At 40.0% G+C, this 17,581-nt stretch overlaps 1 protein-coding gene across 1 annotated transcript; it reads right to left on the bottom strand.

Annotated features, from left to right (window-relative positions):
- Positions 1 to 6,851: 6,851 nt before the first annotated feature.
- On the bottom strand, positions 6,852 to 7,814 carry LOC130294929 (olfactory receptor 1G1-like). Its single transcript, XM_056545082.1, has one exon. It carries the CDS (start codon positions 7,812 to 7,814, stop codon positions 6,852 to 6,854), a length of 963 nt encoding a protein of 320 aa, XP_056401057.1.
- Between the last annotated feature and the right edge of the window lie 9,767 nt (positions 7,815 to 17,581).

Genomic DNA, 17,581 nt, shown 5'->3' with positions numbered 1-17,581 from the left:
GGTCATTGTTGACCGAAACGTCACATTTGGATTGCAAGAATAAAATGTACCCTTATTTTCACCGAAAGTGGAGTGCTATGTTATCATTTCTTTGATTACTACATGGGTTGGGACCCTAACTGTGCACCCACGCCTTGACAGAGAGTGCCGTATCTTCTATCAATATATTGGCGTATGTTGGCGCCATGTTGGAACCCATGGCAGTTCCCTTTCTCTGAATATAGTATTTACCTTCAAAGATAAAATTGTTGCAGGAGAGAATTATCTCCACCAGACCCAAGATAAAATACCTAGAATCCTCTGTATAGTCAGTATTCTGCAGTGCTCTAGCTATGCTGTACAAACTACGCTCGTGATTTATACAAATATAGAGACTTGACACATCAAACAAGGCTAGGATATCTGGATGTTTTAGATTTTATGTAAAAAATCAGAGGAATCCAGCAAATATGATTTAGCCTCACAAGCATGTCTACATAATACTCTATTAACAAAAATAGAAGATGGACTAAGGAGGGAATCACAACCGGAGACAATTTGGATTTCCGGGCAGTGTTTCCAAACATTTGTGGATCTTTGGTGAAATATAGATAACTGGAGCACGAGGATATTCAGGTAAAATAATTTTAGGTAACTCAACATCTATGATGTCTCTTGCCGGGACGTGATCGTGATCCACCAGGGTTTTCTAAGCGTGTTTTGATCCTGGATGTGGGGTCACTGGCAATACACTCATACACTTCAGTATCAGCCACCTGATGATAAATTTCATCCAAGTATTTCTGTCTGTCCATAACGACAATGGAACTGCCTTTGTCGGCGGGTTTGATTATTATTTAGTCGTTTTGGACAAGAGACTGTAGAACCCTGTGGTCACTGTTAAAAAAATTACTTCTCTGGTTATACTTCAAAGATGCATACTGCTGTTTAAATTATTGTATGTCTCTCTCTACCAAAGGGACAAATGTGTCCAAGGCTGCAGAATTCACCAAGGGCACAAAGTCACTTTTATTGGACAGATCAAAATTTTTAAGAGCAAGTTTGCTCGAGCGTACATCAGTCTGTTTGGGCACATTCTTAGGTGCATTTTTGTCAAACCATATTTTTTATTTAACACTTCTAAAAAATTTGCCCAGGTCTACAAGTTCAAGTCAGTCAATATCATTAGCCATACAATATAATAAACCACGATTCAAAACATTAGTCTCTTGTTCACTCAAATTGTATGCAGAGAAATTTACCACTAAAGATGTGTGCAAGAGATGAGCACATTTTTTGAAAAAATTGATTCGGCCAATTCGTCGAATTTTCCGAAAAATTCAGTTCGATCCGAATTTATTTGTGAAGGATCTGTATTAAAAAACGTCTATTTCTGGCCTACATAGAGCCTTAATAGGGGTGTAGAACATGTTGCCTTGCTGTAACACGTATAGAGAGTGTACTGGTTTAGTGAAATAATACTATTATTCAGTATGAAATGCAGATCAGAGGCGTCGCTATTAGAGTCAGTGTCGCAGAGCGGCACAATGACAGAGCCAGGAGGTGGCATCAGTATGAGGAGACCATATAGTGGCTGAATGACACAGCGTGGAGGTGGCTGCAGCATGACTAGACCATATAGTGCCTGAATGACACAGCGTGGAGGTGGCGGCAGCATGAGGAGACCATATAGTGGCTGAATGACTCAGCCTGAAGGTGGCAACAGCCTCACGAGACCATAGGGCCTCACAATTAAAAATATTAAAGATATTTTTTAACATTTAAATTGAAGATTTCAAATACATGAACCTAAGAAGTAATTTTAGTGTGCCAGCAACATGAGGAGACCACATGGCAGTACAGTGACACATCTTGGAGTTGGCGGAAGCATGAGGAGACACTATAGTGGCTGAATGATACAGCCTGGAGTTGGTGGCAGCAAGAGGAGACCATATAGTTGCTAAATGACACAGCCTGGAGTTGGCGGCAGCATGAGGAGACCATATAGTGGCTGAATAACACAGCCTAGAGGTGGCAGAAGCATGAGGAGACCATATAGTGGCAGTATGAGACAGCCTGGAGCTGGAACCTTTTGGCTAGCCTTTCACAGTAACTAAGACTTTAACAGGAACAAAATGGTGCACCACTTAGATGTACGCACGTGGTATGCACTTATGAGGGGAGTACAATGCGCTCCACTACGCTTAGAAAAGTATTTGTCTAGAACAGCAGCAGGTGTGTATTTTTGGCTGGCATTTCACAGTAACTAGGCCCTTAAGACTTTAACAGGAACAAAATGGTACACCACCTATGTACGCACAGGTTACACTTAATAGATGACAATACGCTCTGCTACTCAACCATTATTAGGCACTCATATTAGGCACAAGTGATTGTGGCTTTTAGGGCTCTGCTCACACTAACTGGCTGGCTACTATTAGCTTTTCAGTTGTTGTACACACCAGTGCTGCAGCACACAGTCGCTGTGTACTACACCCAAATTTGCACTTTCTCTCTCAATCTCTTTCCCTTCCTTATCAGTGCTTCTAGGCTGGATTTGGGCTTGAGGTGAATTGCTGCTGTAAAAATGCTTTTCTGTGCAACACACACTGCTCTCTGTCCCTCTCTCTCTGCAATAGAATGCTGATGTGAGTGGCCGCAAGATAGCTGACGATTATGTAGGGCTTTGACATCACAGGGGTGGCTGGCTGCTGAAAGGCTGCATGCTGCATGTAATTCAGGGTCATCCCGCCTACCCTTGTTCCCGCCTTCCCAGCATTCCTTGCCCCATGTCCTGACATGTAGAGCTGCCGTCTTAGATGCCTTGGAGCCTGGACTGCACTAAATGGAGTTTAATTAAATGATTGGTATGATCGAATAGCGACGATATTCGCATTAGTTGCGAAGCAGATTTTTCCTGAAATTCGTAAACAAATTCGGATTCATCAGATTCAATTCGCTCATCCCTAATGTCAGTCCTTGGATGTCTTGTTGGTTTTCTTGCGAGAATGAACTATGATGGGTTTGCTTCCTGCCGCCCCTTCGGCTCTTGTTCCGCCCCCTGTCGGTGTCTTCTCCCCCTGGTCTAAAAAAGGCACCTTCTTATTCCCTCTTTGTTTGGTATATTGGTGTTTTCCATTTCTAGATTTTCCAATAGTTTGATCAAAGTTTTGCCAGGTGTAGACCTGTCCAGATCTGTAAGTCACAATGCCACTTTTGTCTTTTATTTTCTTCTTGATCCTTGCGATATTTTCAGGCATCTCCGACATATGTTCCTTGAAACTTTGAAGTTCACTGGCTTCCATGATCTCAGATAAAGTGCCATCACAGTCCTCAATTCTCTATTGCACAACTTGTAACTCTTTTTGTAACTACTCAATATTCAAAAGAATTAGGTCAAACGCATATTTATTGGTAAGTCCTTCAAAGGTTTGGCAAAACACATCATTCTTAGGATACAAATTCGGACTAAGATGGGGTCTCAAGCCCCTGGGTACCATCTTCATTTGGTAGTATTTGCTCAATAGGGATAAATGTCTTTCTCAAGCACAGTGACCATTAAATAAACATATATATATATATATATATATATATATATATATATATATATATATATATATATGGATGTCAATCAATGATATCATAAATAGAAGGTGAATACAAAAAACAGAAGGTGGATACATAGTGACATCATTTGTGTACATCATTAAAAGAAAAATTGAATTATTCACATGATTCTCTGTGTATTATTCATATAGTGTCCATCAATTTGTGTAAAGTGATGTGAAAAACATATACATAAAATCTGATTTCTCTTTCTTCATATATAACTGGTAGATCCAAACAATGACAGTCCATACTATTCACATGTAAAAAAGAAGTACCCCCAACAGGATGAGAGCCATTTTTCACTCCTGCCAGATGCACATCACACCGGGCGGTTATTAAATATTGTGACTGCGCAAGTCAGGAAGTGACCTAATCTATGCCATTCAGGGTAGAGTATCAGAGCGTACCATAGATGCGGGCGTAAAATGTGAACAAATCTCAGCACTGAAGACACGTAGTTTCTGTCCACAATCAATGAGCGCATGTGCAAAACAGATGAATTTGCAGCTTCCATCTTTCTTCAGGGCAACATAACCCATAATAAATGAATTTTTGTTATAAGAAACGGAGGTCGCATGGTATACAATATGGAGCATAAAAGGAATCACACAGGCATAAGCAGGGAACTGGGATATATAACCCACTCAAATCATGTAAATTTGGTATCACTGTAATCTCAAGAATCCACAAAATAAACATATTCATTTTAAGCTAATGTAAAAGCCATATGAATTAATAAATCACAAAAACACCTGAAAAATTACTGTGGTTTTACATTCACATTCAAAAAAAGTTATTCAATACATTATATGTTCCCCCACAATAATACAATTTAAATATGTCTTCTTTTGTACATAAAAATCCCCCATAGGGTTACATTGACCTGAAAAGTTGTACAGTTATAGTTTATCGAAATGCAGGGATAAAAAAAAAACATAAAATGGGCATTCTTATCAATGAATTAGGCAGATCACTGCTGCGGCCACTAGTTTGCTGTGCGGACATTTTCTGTGAATTAAAACGGGGCCCAAGAATCATACACAAACCCCTCCCCCCTCCTTATTTTTAAGTAATAAGGTCCTGCGCAAAAACAATATTATAAAAACAAGAGAGTACATTAACAAATAATATTGTGTACTATTACAAAAATGGTGAAAACAAGGCACAGTTTAGGTAAAAAGAATCATAAAAATAAGACACAACAAAATCCCAGCCCCCCACTTCACTCAACAGAAAACAAATACAAATGTGGTGAAAAACATACAGAAAAGGTCTCATGTAGCAGGCACCCAGGAGAAAAAAAAATTATAAACAAAGCCGAGGCAAGATGGTGGTTACTGTGTAGTACATCATATAGTAAGAAGTTTAGAGTAAGTTGCAGACAACAACATACCAAATGTTAACAGTTGAGTCACCCACCACATTTTTCTATATTGTGTGTCTTGGGGGGTGGGGTACCTGGGGTTATTTTGTGACCTTATTTGTATGGATTTTTAACATCATTTTTGTACTTTTTCTTACCATTTTTGTAATAATAAAATTCTTATTGGTCTAATGCCTATGCACTTTTGTTTTTATGTGTCCCAAGAAGTCATGATCAGCAGGCACTTGGCAATCAGCAGGGGAGTACTGATTATTTTTTTTTTTTTTTATCATTCTGGACAATTAAATATTGAAATTAAATGAGAGGTTTTCCCTTTGGATCATTCATTGCTGAATAAGTACATCAGGTAGGGAACAGTGCAGATCTGAGCTTGTCCAAACCACTATTCCTATCTACATGGATGATCCACCCTTAATGGCAGCCCCTAACTGGGTGATAGACCCTACACTAGGCTCTACACAGGGCATTAAAGGGGTACTCCGCCCCTAGACATCTTATCCCCTATCCAAAGGATAGGGGATAAGATGTCAGATCGCCGTGGTGCCGCTGCTGGGGAGCCCCGGGATCCCCCTGCGGCACTGCGCTATCATTACAGCACAGAGCGACTTCGCTTTGTGCGTAATGACGGGCGATACAGGGGACGGAGCCGCGTGAGATCATGGCTCCGCCCCTCGTGACATCACGGCCCGTCCCCTTAATGCAAGTCTATGGCAGGGGGCATGACGACCGCCGCGCCCCCTCCCATAGACTTGTATTGAAAGGGGCGGGCCGTGACGTCACGAGGGGTGGAACCGTGACGTAACGATGCTCCGGCCCCTGTATTGCGCATCATTACGTGCAGAGCGAACTCGATCTGTGCTGTAATGATAGCGCAGTGCCGCAGCGGGGATAAGATGTCTAGGGGCGGAGTACCCCTTTAAGAAAAATCAGACAGACCAAGACAGCAACAAATGGGCACTACAATACAAAATCAGCAGACAAGAGGTCAACCAGGGACAAGCCAGAAAGTCAAGATTCAAGAGGGCAGCACAGTACAAAATCAGCAGGCAAAGGCAAAGTCAGAAAATACGCAGATATCAGGTCACAGAAAGCTCAGGGTACAGAAAAACTAGTGGAGGCAAAACCACAACTATGGGCAATTCAGCTAGTGAGCTGCCTATTTAAATATTCCCCCTGCTTGGGGGCATGAATGCTGGTACCAGAGCTGATTGGCCTTGTTCTTCTACCTCCTGATGGTTGAGCCAGCTATGTAAGGCTGGGGTCACATTTGTACGGCATCCGGCACATTTTACCTCCGCTGCTTGTTTTCACGTAACGGAAGGAAAATGAAGCAAGTTAACCCATTGCTTTGACTGTGACAGTTTTTATTCACCCAGGGTTGGAGTCATGTCAGCAGATACCTTGTGAAATCAGCTCCCCCTTGGGCAGTGAGTCTGTTTATTTGTTTTACCTTCAATTCTGCAAGTCCAGCATGGAGTCAGAGCACATAGGGTCACATGTTACGGATCCGTATTTCCAAACAGGATGGCAACTGATGGTAACTGATTGAGGCTGACTGATGCACAGCAGTCATGCCTTGAGTTGGGATCAGTTTCTGAAAGACAACTGAACTTCATACAACTGATATATGTGACCACAGCGTTCATACGTGCATATTTTTTCTGCAGATCTGCAGCAGATTTGCTGCTGCAGATTTTGCTACCCATTGAATTCAATGGGCTGCAAAATCTGCTTAAGCAAATCTGCAGCAGAAAAAATGGAAGGAGCCCTAATACAGTGACATTATCAGGGTGAATAAGCATATTGCCAGCCACGCTAAGCAGGAATCAAAGATGGCCAGGTATGTATAATATACGAGCAATCAGATTATTTGGTGGGCTTAGCCATAGCCAATTACGCTAATGCTACAGGTCGTTTTCAAGTTTGCTTTAAAATTCAAGTTATTTCGTAGAGCTTTTTTCACCTCCCTATTTCTTAAGGCATATATAAAAGGGTTAAATACTGGAGTGACAACAGTGTACATAAGAGAAAAGTATTTGTCATAAAGGTTGTCATTAGGTCTAAGGTAAATCATAAATGCTGTGAAGAAAAATAACATTGCAACGATAATATGAGATGAACAGGTGGAAAATGCTTTATGCTTGCCAGAAGAACTTTTTATCCTTGATACAGTTAGGATGATTTTGGTATAAAGCCCAACAATTGTCATGAATGGAACAACAGTTCCTATTGAGGCGCCTACAATTGTCACTGTTCTGCTTATGTATGTATCAGAACATGCCAAGCTCTGCAGCGGAGCCAAATCACAGAAGAAATGGTTGATCTCATTAGGACCACAGAAATCTAAATATAATGTACACAGTGTTACAAGTAAAGAGTTAAAAAAGCCAATAAACCATGGGAAAACGGCCAATCGTAAACAGAGGATCGGATTCATAATGGTGGTATAATGGAGTGGCTTGTTAATGGCCAGGTGCCTATCGTAGGCCATTACTATTAGGCAAATACTTTCCACTTGACCTAAGACAATAAATGAATATACCTGTAGAAAACATCCCTGAAAAGATATTTTGTTATCATTTGCTATTGAGATGGCTAATAGCTTTGGGATTGGAACAGACACAAACAAAATTTCCTCAGCAGCAAATACAGTTATAAAAAAATACATAGGCTTATGGAGAGAATGTTTCACTATGACCAGGAAAATAATAGTCATATTTCCAGCAATACAAACAATATATGTAAATAAGATAAACGTAAATAGTAAAAACTGATAATGATAAAACTCGGAAAAACCCAAAAGGATGAATTCTGTCAAAGAGGATTTGTTGTTGTACTCCATTGTAATTATATGTATTTAACAAAATGATGCCCAGCTACACTTTAACACCTATAGACGTATAACTTTCTCAAGGAACATACGATACGTTAATTCTTGCTGATGTCTTAAAAAAAGATTCTACACAGTCTTAATAAGATGAAGTGTTTCCCGAGTGGACAAGCTGAATGGTGCAAAACATGGTGTAGATGTTTTTGTTCCGTTAGGGCCAGAACCTCAGATTTACCAGAATTCCACCATTAGGTCATCATGACTCAGTTCTCAATGTTGTTCTCCTGCTTAATTCAGAAAAAATGTTCGGTCAGCACTAGTAGCTGATTTGGCTCACATAGACAGGTGGATAGCATGAACCCTAGCAGAGGGCAGCACAGAATGGAGGAGCAGAATGTTCATGTTTGAATCACGATGGTTTTGGGAAAAGGACAAGTTGTGTCTATGTTAACTATCAAAGGGGCACTGGGGCATCTAAAAAGGAGGCATGCAAAAAACCTATTCTCTATGTCCCACTGTAACCTATGTCTGGTCCCCTCGTTGATAGTCCAACTCAGTTTTCATAATAAAAAAAAGCCATACTAAATTAGATAGGGGCTATTAATGGATCTTCTAGTTCTGTTTGAAGCATAGGAAAAAATGTTTATGGACATTCAGAAAGTGTAAAGCGGCAACACAAATAAAGGCGTTCTCACAAAACTTGTGCTAAGAATATGACCGAAAAAAATTAGAGAATCAGATTCTTTTTCCTTGGTATACAGGCAGTTTCGTTCCAGATTTCTGCTTCAGTGTAATATATGGTATAAATGTATATATATATATATATATATATATATATATATATATATATATATATATATCTATATGTATAGATTAGTTAGGAGTAGCCGTATTAGTCCTGTGATGCCAAAAGCAAAATCATCGGTAGTTGCAGTATCTTGTAATATATATATATATATATATATATATTCTCTGTACAAGACACAAGGGAAAGCCTGTCCATTGACAATACATTGTAAATGATGCCACATAGGATTAATTTGTGTGAATTTTTAGAAGAGCTTTAAAAAGTGAGACAATGAGGATGTGTTACATTATCAGACAGGGCCCATGGACAAGAGTTGTCGATGTTTTTGAAATTAAAAAAAAAATGTTTTTCCTCATACAACCACCTTAGAACTCGATAATTTTTAGCCTTCTCTGTATACTGACAGCTCAAAGTCACTGCTAAACAACAATTAACTTTATTTAATTCAGTTACTTTATGTTGTTATTTTTTTTTCAAGAATACAAACAGAGACATTACTCGGTAAAATCTTTTTTTTTTTCTTTTCACCCCTGGCAGTAACATTCTGCTCTTTCTCTTAGCTTTGGTTCCATGACCCCATCCTACTGTTAAGAGTGACCTCACCCAAAACTTACCACATTAGACAAAAGCCATAAATAGAATTAATGCTTGTCAGGGTTTCCTATGGTCCCACCCAGACTTTTTACCCGAACAGCCCTCCTCCCTTTAGTTCAGTAAAGGTATTGCCGTCCAGTTGTGTATCCACTGTCAAGGAAGGATATGAAAGTAGGCAGGAAAAGGTGTTCTGGGTGAGCTAAGGGCCGCTCTATTCCTTGCCTGATGTGACACTGTCTCCACAAAAATATTTTCCATGGACTCAGGCTGACATGAAAAAAATTCCCAGATTAGCAGAGCATCTCCCAGAACTACTTTTCCTGCCTACTTTCATATCCTTCCTTGACAGCGGATCCACAACTGGACGGCAATCCCTTTTCTGAACTAAAGGGAGGAGGGCTGCTCGGGCCAAGAGTCTGGGTGGGACCATAGGAAACCCTGAAAAACATTCATTCTCTTATGGCTTGTGTCTACTGGGGTAAGTTTTGGGTGAGGTCACTCTTAACAGTAGGATGGGGTCATGGTACCAAAGCTAAGAGAAAGAGCAGAATGTTAATGTCACTGTCCTTGCCCTGCATGATTGCTGTACAGGGTTTGGCTTCCAAAACTGCTCCTTGTAAATCATTCATGACAGCATGGAGGGGTGGGGAAGGAAAAGGCCTGCATGCTGAAGCTTACCACAGCCTCCTTGATGCTTAAGCTTGGAAGAAAAACATAATTTTATAATTTTGTGAATATTCATCCACTAAGAGAGAGGTAGCATTTCTGTTAGCTATCTGCTAATATCTGGAGCTTTGAACATCATATAGAACTGACAGATTCCCTTGAACTATTCTGTATAAAAACAGAAACTAGATGAATCAAGTCAGATCAAATTCATTTCAGTATGAATTTACAATGTATTTACAATGAAATCTGATTTGTTCGATTTTTTATTTATTTATTTTTTTTAGATTCACTTTAGGCAAATCTGTAAAGGAGTAGAAACAGGGATCCTCTGGCAAGAATGTTTTTGACCATTGGCCATCACAATATCGTTCCAGCCCTCGTGAGGAAAGTATGTGGCTGTGTTGGAAAGGAAGTGCGCTACCAGGAATTCGGGCACAATTAACCTGTGGCAACAAATTTGTAGAGTCAAGGTATGGCTGGAAGAATTTGTCATGTTGTTCTGAACTGAATAAAGATTGTAAAAGGGAAGAACTCAAATCAGGGAATTAATCCTCTATGAGTCACCGGATAAAACTGCGTAGAGCTAGTGCAGTATCCTGATCCCCATTCTGCTGCAACTGAGTGAAATTGCCCGGCAGTAGTTTGGCATTTTCAAATCCTTATGGGAACTGTGAGTTACAGCATACAAATGTATTCCTTGTTATGTACAATTTAGAAAGTATTCTGATCCCTTTTATGATTTCTCATTTTGTTATGTTAAGGCCTTGTGCTAAAATAGAGTAAAAATAAATAAATAAATAAAAATAATAATAATAATAACAACAACTGCACCACTCTTCCTCTACACAGGTTTTGATAAATCTTCCCCATTGTCTTGTTGGAAGGTGAACCTTCACCTAGTCTGAGGTTCAGAGTACTTTGGATCAGGTTTTCAATATCCCCTTCCTGGGTGGGACCATAGGAAACCCTGAAAAACATTAATTCTATTATGGCTTGTGTCTACTGGGGTAAGTTTTGGGTTAGGTCACTCTTAACAGTAGGATGGGGTCATGGTACAAAAGCTAAGAGAAAGAGCAGAATGTTAATGTCACTGTCCTTGCCCTGCATGATTGCTGTACAGGGTTTGGCTTCCAAAACTGCTCCTTGTAAATCATTAATGACAGCATGGAGGGGTGGGGAGGGAAAAGACCTACATGCTGAAGCTTACCACGGCCTCCTTGATGCTTAAGCTTGGAAGAAAAACGTACTTTTATAATTTTGTGAATATTCATCCACTAAGAGAGAGGTAGCATTTCTGTTAGCTATCTGCTAATATATGGAGCTTTGAACATCATAGAGAACTGACAGATTCCCTTGAACTATTCTGTATAAAACCAGAAACTAGATGAATCAAGTCTGAACAAATTAATTTCAATTTGAAATTTACAATGAAATCTGATTTGTTCGATTTTTTTTTTAGATTCACTTTAGGCAAATCTGTAAAGGAGTAGAAACAGGGATCCTCTGGCAAGAATGTTTTTGACCATTGGCCATCGCAATATCTTTCCAGCCCTCGTGAGGGAAGTATGTAGCTGTGTTGGAAAGGAAGTGCGCTACCAGGAATTAGGGCACAATTAACCTGTGGCAACAAATTTGTAGAGTCAAGGTATGGCTGGAAGAATTTGTCATGTTGTTCTGAACTGGATAAAGATGGTAAAAGGGAAGAACTCAAATCAGGGAATTAATCCTCTATGAGTCACCAGATAAAACAGCGTAGAGCTAGTGCAGTATATCCTGGAAATGCAATTTCTCCCGAGTACGGAGATACCCCATATGTAGGCGTAAAGTGCTCTGGGGGCGCACAACAAGACCCAGAAGGGAGACATCACCATGTACATTTGAGGTGATTTTCACAGGGGTGGCTGATTGTTACAGCGGTTTTGACAAACGCAAATAAAACAAAACCCCACATGTGACCCCATTTTGGAAACTACACCCCTCACGGAATGTAATGAGGGGTGCAGTGAGAATTTACACCCCACTAGTGTCTGACAGATCTTTGGAACAGTGGGCTGTGCAATTTAAAAATGTTGTACAGACCACTGTTCCAAAGATCTGACAGACACCAGTGGGGGTAAATGCTCACTGTACCCCTTGTTACATTCATCAAGGGGTCTAGTTTCCAAAATGGTACACCATGTGGGGGTTATTTTGCTGTCCTGGCACCATAGGGGCTTCCTAAATGCGACATCCCCCCCGAGCAAAATTTGCTCTCAAAAAGCCAAATATGACTCCTTCTCTTCTGAGCATTGTAGTTCGCTCGTAGTGCACTTCAGGTCAACTTATGGGGTACCTCCATACTCAGAAGAGATGGGGTTTCAGATTTTGGGGGGTATTTTTTGCTATTAACCCTTGCAAAAATGTGAAATTTGGGGGGGGAAACACCCATCTTAATGAATTTTTTTTATATTTTTTTTTACGTATGCAAAAGTCGTGAAACCCGTGTGGGGTATTAAGGCTCACTTAATTCCTTGTTACGTTCCTCAAGGGGTCTAGTTTCCAAAATGGTATGCCATGTGGGTATTTTTTGCTGTCCAGGCACCATAGGGGCTTCCTATATGGGACATGCCCCCGAGCAAAATTTGCTCTCAAAAAGCCAAATATGACTCCTTCTCTTCTGAGCATTGTAGTTTGCCTGTAGTGCACTTCAGGTCAACTTATGGGGTACCTCCATACTCAGAAGAGATGGGGTTAAAAATTTTGGGGGGTATTTTCTGCTATTAACCCTTGCAAAAATGTGAAATTTGGGGGGAAACACACATTTTAGTGAAATTTTATTTTATTTTTTTACATATGCAAAAGTCATGAAACACATGTGGGGTATTAAGGCTCACTTAAATCCTTGTTACGTTCCTCAAGGGGTCTTGTTTCCAAAATGGTATGGCATGTGTTTTTTTTTTGCTGTTCTGGCACCATAGGGGCTTCCTAAATGCAACATGCCCCCCAAAAACCATTTCAGAATAACGTACTCTCCAAAATCCCCTTGTCACTCCTTCGGTTCTGAGCCCTCTACTGCACCCACCGAACACTTTACATAGACATATGAGGTATGTGCTTACTCGAGAGAAATTGGGCTACAAATATAAGTATACATTTTCTCCTTTTACCCCTCGTAAAAATTCAAAAATTGGGTCTACAAGAACATGCGAGTGTAAAAAATGAAGATTGTGAATTTTCTCCTTCACTTTCCTGCTATTCCTGTGAAACCCCTAAAGGGTTAAAAGGCTGACCGAATATCATTTTGTATACTTTGGGGGGTGCAGTTTTTATAATGGGGTATTTCTAAGATGAAGACCCTTCAAATCCACTTCAAACCTGAACTGGTCCCTGAAAAATAGTGAGTTTGGAAATTTTGTGAAAAATTGGAAAATTGCTGCTGAACTTTGAAGCCCTGTGGTGTCTTCCAAAAGTAAAAACTTGTCAATTTTATGATGGAAACATAAAGTAGACATATTTTATATGTGAAAAAAAAATTAAAATATTTTGAATATCCATTTTCCTTACAAACAGAGAGCTTCAAAGTTAGAAAAATGCAAAATTTTTCCTAAAATTTTCAAATTTTTCACCAAGAAAGGATGCAAGTTACAATTTTTTTTTTACCACTATGTTAAAGTAGAATATGTCACGAAAAAAACAATCTCGGAATCAGAATGATAACTAAAAGCATTCCAGAGTTATTAATGTTTAAAGTGACAGTGGTCAGATGTTCAAAAAATGGCCGGGTCCTAAGGTGTAAAATGGCTGGGTCCTTAAGAGGTTAAACATTTAATCTCGCTCATCCTCTCCAGTAATTTAGTATCGGAGTGGTGATCTGATCAAAAGCAAAAGAGTGCTGATCTGATCCATAGCAATAGAGTGCTGATCTTATCACCAGTAATAAAGTGCTGATATCATCAATAGCATTAGCATTGTTGACCGATTGCTCATAATAAGCTCCTATGGGAAACCTAATAAAAAGATTGAAACAGAAAAAGTATTTTAACTTTGCCTTCATCATATACAGTAAAATCTTTTTATCACATTCCCTCTCAAAAAAAAATCTTAATCCCCGCAAAAATAATATTCTTAATATTTTATTCATAAAATAAAAATCTAACATGACAAATGATATAACTACATCCAATTCTGGATCAACACATTTAAAAAAATGAAGAAAATAGTCAGCGCTGATTGGGATTTGCGTGTAATACTATAAATGCATATTATTTGTGCGTACCTGAGCTTGAAGTGCTGATGAATGTGTCTATAAAGGAGCTTGTCAGTAAGGCAAGAACAACAAATGGTAATTAGATGGTGGACTGAACACTCTGTGTGGTAAAAAAAAGAAAGACAGTGGCCCTTATTTACTAGGGTTTTAATTCCCTACAATTTATTTTCCACGTTATTTACTAAGGTTTCCCTACATTTTCCACTTTCCCTACACTTTGCTTTTTTTTACACATGCTCTGATCTGTCTGGTTTTCCTCAGCTCAAATCCACCACATTTTATGTGGAAACCTTAGTAAATATATTGGGTTTTTGTAAAAATGTCAGGAACACGCCCCTTTTCAGAGAACACGCCCCTTTCCCATGTGGCCACGCTCCCTTTTCTGGGTTTTCTTAGCAAAATGGAGAGTTAGTCGGGGTTTTTTCAATTCTGGCGCAAATTCTTGCACAAATTCTGGCGCAGACAGAATTTCTGGCGCAATGCAACAGAATCTGGCGCACAACCCGACAAAACATGTTGGGTTTGCAATAGTAAATGAGGGCCAGTATTTTAGATCACTTGTATTGTTAGGGCACTTGTTCTAGAAGTCCTTTCTGTAGATGCTCTAATTATACCTGACATAGAGCATTGCCAGATGTGTATGAATACTGTGCCAAGGATGTATAAATACAAGTAATCCTGATATTGTAATCAAAATAATGGATGGTAAAATAATTAAAAGACATATGTCATATGTGTATAAAGTTTTGACAGATTTAATTATTTTTTTTTTTTATAAGAGCTTTCAGAAATGGGAAGAGGAGATTGGCTTAACTAGAGAGATAAAATGAGACACGGTCAGGAAGAATATCAACTTAGTATCTCCAAATCTGAATCATAGGTTAATACAATTTAATATTGTATATAGACTTTATTATACACCTTGTTTCCTGGAAAGGATAAGTATCAGGGAAGGAAGTAAGTGTAATAAATGTAATACAGAGAAAGCAGGCCATATACATTTATTATGGAGCTGTCCGGAGATTGTTAATTACTGGAAAGAAATATACAGTAAAGTTGAAGAGATAACCGGTGTATGTGTGGAATTATCCCCCCTGACAGCACTCCTGGGTGAGGATTCAGGTATAAAAACTAGTAAAACGGAAAAAAAAATATGTTTGAGAATGTTGTTTTATGCCCGTCTATTGATCGTTAAAAATTGGATTTCCTCTAGAAGCCCTAGTTTTGTTTTATGGTATAATAGTATGAAGAGGATAGAAGCTTATATTGTAAAGGGGAGGGGGAGGAGAAATAGAGAGAGGGGGCTCGGAGCTAGGGGGACAGATTGGTAGTAGATTAAGCTGGGATGAAACATTGAGGGTGATATTTAAAGGTTAATCTATGAAGGTGAAGATAAATGGGCTGAAAAAGTATGGCTGTTTTCTGTCCTTCTGACTCCGAGCCCCTGTATATGGCTATGTGTGTAGAAAATGCTGTGTTTTCTCTTTTTTTATATGAGAGTATGGTCCTTGAATTTTGGAATTTGAAATAAAGAAAAATAAAAATAAAAAAATTAATTAAAAAAAGCGATGCTGGGCTTTATAGTCGCTACATAGAAACGCCCGTGCTCATTCTAAAAACAACAACAAACAACAATCCAATGATTACGTGAATCCAAGTAGAAAAAAGACATGGTCGCACATCCACATATTGCATTTTGATCTAATTGCTTCTCAGCCCATATTCAGAAACTAACAGGTTGTTAGTATACATTTTGATCAAAAAGTACAAGCCCACTCGCCACATCAAGGCCACCTGACTAGAGTGGGTCCCTAACGTCCCTAGCATAAAATGGCATAGCGCTGGGCGGAGACCACCACCGCCGCAACACCAGTGCCCACAGGGGGAACGACCCACTGGCAGAGCGGCCCCAATGCCACTCAAACCAGTCCCTGGGTCGCACCTCCCTACAGACACAGCGCCACGGCAGCAACGGATGCCGCACAGCACCACACCAGTGTGAACAGGGTGTAAAAAGCACGCTTACCATGTGCTCCCAGTCAGACTGGGAGGCTGCTAGGAAAGAAAAGGCCCTTGTGTTTCTAACTACTACTTATATAGGGTTGGGCTGAGGGGGTGGGGCAGAGTGCAGACACAAGTAAAAAAAAAAAGTGGCATTCGGGCAGAGCGGCCCGAATGCCACTCAAATCAGTCCCTGGGTCGCACCTCCCTACAGACACAGCGCCACGGCAGCTACGGACGCCGCACAGCACCACACCAGTGTGAACAGGGTGTAAAAGCACGCTTAGCATGTGCTTCCAGTCAGGCTGGGAGGCTGCTAAGAAAGAAAAGGCCCTTGTGTAGCTAACTACTACTTATGTTGGGCTGAGGGGGTGGGGCAGAGTGCAGACACAAGTAAAAAAAAAAAAAAAAGAGGTGATTGAAAACACAATGTGAATCCAAGTAGAAAAAAGACATGGTCGCACATCCACATATTGCATTTTGATCTAAGTGCTTCACAGCATAAATACAAAAACTAACAGGTTGTTAGTATACATTTTGATCAAAAAGTACAAGCCCACTCGCCACATCAAGGCCACCTGATTAGAGTGGGTCCCTAACGTCCCTTGCATAAAATGGCGTAGCGTTGGGAATAACTCTGGAAATAGGAGCAGATGTATTTAGTGCTTGGAATAATGGAAATTGCGGCCAATAGCTTTGGTAACCAGCAGTGCATGGGTTAACTCACAAGATGTATAGTCAATACATTACAGGCCGCTGCTGCCGTGATGTGTATAAAGTTGCTGCGGTCTTGTGTGATGCTGATCTTGCAGAGGTCTTTCTAAATCCTGTGTATGTGGCCTGGATGGTTGATTAAGTCCTCCGCTTGGTGGCGTCTCAACCAAGCTGCTTGCGACTTTCGAGTTGAATGGTGTGTAGTGACAATCACTATGGCAGCTCCTGTGTACCACTTTACCAAGCAGCTTGGTTGAGACGCCACCGGCGGGGGCGCTCTTAGGCTGCACCAAAGCGAAAGACTTAACCAACCATCCAGACAGCATACATGGGATTTAGAAAGGCCTCTGCAAGTTCTGCATCACACAAGACCACAGAAACTTAATACACATCCTGGCAGCAGCGGCCGGTAATGTATTGACTATACATCTTGTGAGTTAACCCATGCACTGCTGGTTACCAAAGCTAGTGGCTGTGATTTCCATTATTCCAAGTGCTAAATACATCTGCTCCTATTTCTAGAGTGTAATCATTGGATTGTTGTTTGTTGTTTTTAGAATGAGCACGGGCGTTTCCATATAGCGACTACAAAGCCCAGCATCTCTTTATTCGGCACAATATTGATACACATCTGGCTATGCTCTGTGTTAAGTACAATTAGAGCATCTACAGAAAGTACTTCTAGAACCAGTGCCCTAACAATACAAATGATCTAACATACTGTCTTACTTTGTTTTACCACACAGA

Source organism: Hyla sarda, chromosome 11 (assembly GCF_029499605.1).
Source record: "Hyla sarda isolate aHylSar1 chromosome 11, aHylSar1.hap1, whole genome shotgun sequence".
Taxonomy (NCBI): Eukaryota; Metazoa; Chordata; class Amphibia; order Anura; family Hylidae; genus Hyla; species Hyla sarda.
This window is presented reverse-complemented; position numbering and strand designations above follow the sequence as displayed.